The sequence below is a fragment of the Miniopterus natalensis genome, chromosome 3, assembly GCF_054644295.1.
Source record: "Miniopterus natalensis isolate mMinNat1 chromosome 3, mMinNat1.hap1, whole genome shotgun sequence".
NCBI lineage: Eukaryota > Metazoa > Chordata > Mammalia > Chiroptera > Miniopteridae > Miniopterus > Miniopterus natalensis.
In genome coordinates this window covers 44,623,566-44,629,001 of record NC_142083.1, presented here as the reverse complement: position 1 = coordinate 44,629,001, position 5,436 = coordinate 44,623,566, and the positions used below count along the sequence as shown (strand labels likewise).

The following is a 5,436-nucleotide window of genomic DNA, read 5'->3' as shown; positions in this document are numbered from 1 at the left end:
CTTAAGATTTTAAGACCAGAATTAACTGTAGAGATACAGCAGCCAAAATACTTTTCACGTCGGCTTGCCTTGTAAAGAAGTTCCCATTCTCATTTCTTTTTGAAGTCACAACGTAAGATCCAGCTACTGTATTTTGCTCACCTACACGTTATAATCGAATTGCTAAAGAAGTTAATCATGTGCACGAATGTAACCAGCGCATCACTGAGAGGTAAGTAGGGGCAACGGGAAGCTCCCTTTCCTGCACTTCATCTTCAAATACCCTGCGCTGAAAATTCCACCCTTCCGCTCTGATGGAACCCCCTTCTCACTGGTAAATTACGCTTCCTGGTTCTTCTCCAAGTTCTCTTCTTACCAGGCCATGGGGCAGGTGGTCGCAAATGAGTACTGCTCGTCACCCACCTGCTCCACTCCCCTCTACACGGGGGATGGTGTTAACTGAGTGCAGTTTCCCAGACTGCTAGGCCCCAGGGATACAAACGAGCAGATGTGCAGCAGTGCCTTTAAGGATGCTTCCTTCTTTAATCTCTCCTTGTCAATTGTTTTTGTTTCTCCACATGCTAACTGAAGGTGCTTCTGAGAAAATTTTGATTCACGTCACTTGGTGCTTATTATTTTCCTCCGTATTTCAGAGCTCTTCAATTGTATTATTTTATCTGTAAGTTCTTAGGTCTGATTTTCTCTGGGAAATGCTCCAACTGATACTGATATTCCTGTTTCCTAAAATACCACTTAATAGGTACATCTAAGACATCTTCATGCTTTGAAACTTTTATGTACAAAAATGATATGCCCTAAAAGTTGTAGAAGAGACCAATGTGTGACGAAAGTGGTCACTTAATGCTCACAACCTAATGAGGCAGCACATCTAAACTCGACTTTATGGGCGAGGACACTGAAGGGGAGGACCTTGCTTTTCAAAGGCGGGTGCAAGGACTGACAGGCAAAGGGCGTGAGGGCTCTTCCCACAGTTAACACAGTGCTGTATTTCAATAGGAACATGTATCAGACAGGTGTACGCGTTTACCCAAACTCATCAGTCACCAAGGTTTTGTCCACTTCACTCTACGTAAATTTTACCTTTTTATGTCTTTGTTTTGTATTTATTTCATAGCTGTTTTATGCCTTTCCTTTAGTTCCTTTATTAAATTTCTGGCAAATCTATCCTCCCAAGATACCTTGTTATTTGAAAGCTCATTGTGTCTTCTTTCCTATTGTTGCCTGTTTGATGAGCAACTGTTTCAAGCCACCCAGCACCAACTCCTGTTCTAACTTTTTGAATTTTTAATTCAAGGTGTCCTTTTGTAAAGATATTTAATTCACACTGAATTGTGTTAAGATTTCTTCTGCCCCAAGGATGGTGTTTTGGAGGGGGGGAGGTGCTTCTTAAATGCTGGTCTGAAACAAGATCAATATCTATTGTCAGAATATAAATTAACACACACTTTTATAAAAAAAAGTTGTCTACAGAGAATATAGATGACACTAAATGGTATGGCCAGTGACATAACCGAATTACATTTTGGCAGAAACTCCTAATCTGAATCTGCAATAATTGGATTATTTTAACATACATTTGGTTGGAAAACCCAACTCAGCAAGTTGCCTGGGAAAAATTCAATTATATTCAGAAAACATTGGAACACACCATTTTGGTGTATAGACTAGGATGCTTGGGTTTGCTCTTTTTAGGTAATTTTTGTCATTCTTGGCTTCAATTCAGTAATCCATCCAAGTGTCCATTGACCACTCACTAAATTATACATGCAAGATACATGAATAAGTAAAAGCTCTGTTCTCAGAAAGATCACGAGCTGGTATAGGAGATATATAAGGAAATCAGTAATTATAGTACATGCTGAGGTGACCATGAAGCTGCTTCCTGGGTGTCCTTGACTCGTGTAGTGTTTGGGATAATGGGGAGGAATCAGCAGGGAAAGCTTTATAGAAAAGGTGGCACCTGAGCCAAGTTATGGAGATGGTACATAAAACACTTGGAGCTGTGGTCAGGGTGACACGCTAAGGAGCTGGAATTTTACTGATGCTGACAGCTTATTATACGATGACTTGCATTTTAGTACCATGACTCCAGGTATGTTTACACCGGTATGGTTGAAGTATCTGCTGGACAGCTGGCTAGAACTGTAGCTAGAATTGAAGATACCAATATAAACTGCAGAGGAGCTCTGGGATTAACTTGAACAATTTACAACATGTCCAATTTTGCGTGAATTTTTAAAAAAGTGTATAGGGCTGCCTTAGCCTGATTGGCTCAGTGGTGAGAGCGTCAGCTGGCGGATTGAAGGGTCTGGGATTCAATTCCAGCCAAGGGCAGGTACTTCGGCTGCAGGCTTGATCCCCAGCTCTGGTTGGGGTGTGTGCAGGAGGCAACCAATGGATGTGTCTCTCTCACATTGACGTTTCTCTCCCCCTTCCACTCTCTCTGAAAATGGAAAAAAATTCTCAGGTGAGGATTGGAAAACAATGTACAGGGGTAATATATTTATATATAATTATAAAATCAACATTCTGTAGTTTTAAGAAACTCAAGTCAACACCAGTATACATTAACCTGTATACAACAGTGGCTTTCCTCATAATTAACTAATTATCATTCAGGGAGAAAAATCAATATATTCCTTCAAAGTAAAAGGGAAGACTAAAGTCATGTTTTCTTCCCCTTTAAATAAAAAAGAAATTAGTATAGAACTAAAGTTGTTTGCATTTATAACATAAATTACCAATAAGTTCATGACCTAGCAATCAAAAATTAAATAAAATCTTTTAATTTAAACTGAGAAACAAGCTAAATCACATCTATTTTGAACAAGAAACTAATACTGGAATACCCAAATAAATAAGTACACACATGCTCAATGATCACATTTCATACTTCAGAGAAGAGGCATTAAGAATTCATGCCATACGTTTATTTACAAACACATCCAGTTGCTGAGTTCAACAGTTGGATCCATTTTTCAGAGACTACACCTCTTAAAATGCTCCTCTTCATATCTGTGAAGAAACACACAGAAATCTAATAATATTAAAAGATCCCATTCATTTCACAGAAACCGTGTAGTTTCACCAATGCACTGTGTCCATCAGTTTATGACCGGCACATCAGAAAGCGTTTACAGTATCATGACTAGATTCATACTGATTTGCTTCATCACATGCACCACAATCCTCCTATACTAATGGCTTGGATAAATCACTCACCCACTCAACTGTGACAAAGTCTTTATTTTCCAAAGTATACTTTGGAATTTATTCCCACAGGGCTTCCTACAGTGTCATTTTGAGGGAAATTCTAGTTACAATTAAGCTAAATAAATCTTTTCTTCTCACACTGGAAATCTGCTAACCTCCTAGAACACAAGATTCCTCTGGGCATATACTAACTATTATTACCCACTTCACAGGCTTGCCAGGGAGTCACATGAGATTATTAATGTAAAGTGCGCCCCACAAACAGCAGCACTAAATAAACTCTGGCTTTCAGGTAAAGAAACAGTTGTTTCTAGGTTTATCAACCTCTTTCCACCAATACACTTAACTTCAGGAATCAGCCCTACACACAAAAACATACTTGTAATGTCTTTTTTTTTTTTTTTTTTTTGGAGGAAGAAATAAAAGGGAAAGCATTGCTTTGGGAAGATTAGAAATCCATTAATTAATTACCTGTTTCATGGATTAACTAAAACATCCTCATTTTTTAAGCAGCTGGTGTCTTACTATAAAGAAAGGTGCTGCAAATCCAGATCCAAAGAACAAAGTCATCATCGCTAGTAATCGCCACTTGTTTTCCACCGAAAATGGCAAATTCTGTGGGGAAAAGAAAACAAGCAACAAAAATAGAACTTGAAATCACCTGATTTTATAGATCAACAATAAGTATACAAGAACGATAAACTTTTTTTTTTTTAACATAATCGGGTTATATATGTCACATGGCATCTTTTTAAAACATTATGTTTAAAATCCTATGACCTTCATCGTACATAACACTAGAAAATTAAAAAAAAAAAAAATATATATATATATATGGCTTTACTGAGCACCAGGAAGTGGTTTTAAGAACTCAGGTGTAAAATAGTGAACTTCCGCTTTTATTTCAGAAAATCGAAAATACTCTCCGAATGCAATTTTAGAAACATAGTTCTAGTTTATCTGTTAAAAGCTGGACACTTATTAAAGGAGGCAAAGGTCAAGGTTAACTGCACTACGAAGTTCGCCTTTTTCATGACCAAGCAGCCCTCCCCTCAAAACCGTTTCCCAGCCCGTCACCACCGGGCCCCGCGTAACCCTCGGGGGGCTCCTTATACTTGAGGCTCACCCCAACCTCAACCGAGGAGGGGTGACACTTATAACTGAGCAGCTAGCGCGGATTCGACTCACAACAGGCCCTCACGTGTGCAGGAGTCCCCAATGACCTCCGCGCCGAGTCCCGTCACCTCCGCGGGGCCTGCGGACACCACAGCGCCCGACCCCTCCACAGCCGCCCAGGTGCGCGAGGTGCGCGGGGCCTGCAGCTCCGCCTCCGCACTCCTGTCCCCGACGAAGGCGCGCGCCAGGGCCCCAGCTCTCTCCCCGGCCCACGGGGGCAGGGGTACGCTACCGGGGTCCCAGGCCAAATTCCGGGCTTACCACCTCCCTGTCCTGGACCCACAGGCGGCCTCGGAGATTCAGAGGGTCGCAGCTAAGTGCTCCCCGCCCCAGCGAGCCCGGGCCCCGCACGCACTAACCTTCCCTGGACCCTCCTCATAGTGGCTCCTACGGACCACAGAGGTCGTGAACCTCCGAATGCTCTGTCCCAACATTCTGCTGTCGGAAGCTCTGCGAAAGGCGCAGAAGCCGGAAGCAGGAGAAATGGCGATACCACACCAAGTCCTTTTTTCCACGACCTTGTTGCCTGCCTGCAGGGACCGAAAAGGAAGACGGGAAATAGGGCGGAACGCTCAGAAATCGCGTTAAGTGGCTGGCGCCGTGCATTGTGGGAGTTGTAGTTCCCCTTGCTGGCCCTGGAGGATTATGGGAAATGTAGTCCTGAGCCAGGCTCAGGGAAGACCAGAACCTGCTTTGCTTCCTATGAGCAGCGGCTGATCCCTTCAGACCTGAGTTCTCGTCCCGCTTTTGACAATGCTCCTGGGGGCTGTTTTCCAGAACGATTTTTACTAATTTAGTGAAGAAGTTTCACCACTCGTGCTCTGGTTTTTGGGACAAGAAAACAAACCCCTTCCTTTTCTTTAGTTTCTAAGGTACTGCGGGCCTGTGATTCGCTGTAATCTGCCAGCGCGCAGGTGTGTGCTGGGATCCCATCCGAGGACACCCAAACCGCCGGTACAGAGGATGCGGGAGAGAAGACTGGAGTGCTACGGGAGGACTCCCGAGTCTGCAGGGAACGGGGCGGAGCAGCAGTCCCCCGGAGGGCAG

The 5,436-nt window shown here is 43.0% G+C and overlaps 1 protein-coding gene and 1 non-coding gene across 2 annotated transcripts; both read right to left on the bottom strand.

Moving 5' to 3' along the window:
• Positions 1 to 2,893: 2,893 nt before the first annotated feature.
• On the bottom strand, positions 2,894 to 4,915 carry COX7C (cytochrome c oxidase subunit 7C). Its single transcript, XM_016210396.2, has 3 exons — positions 4,749 to 4,915; positions 3,685 to 3,828; positions 2,894 to 3,015 (listed from the first exon to the last, which is right to left on the bottom strand). Exons 1-2 carry the CDS (start codon positions 4,821 to 4,823, stop codon positions 3,712 to 3,714), a joined length of 192 nt encoding a protein of 63 aa, XP_016065882.1. The 5' UTR covers positions 4,824 to 4,915; the 3' UTR covers positions 2,894 to 3,015; positions 3,685 to 3,711.
• On the bottom strand, positions 3,120 to 3,182 carry LOC148093488 (small nucleolar RNA Z39). Its single transcript, XR_015714305.1, has one exon. It is a non-coding gene; the product is annotated as a small nucleolar RNA Z39 (small nucleolar RNA).
• Positions 4,916 to 5,436: the final 521 nt, after the last annotated feature.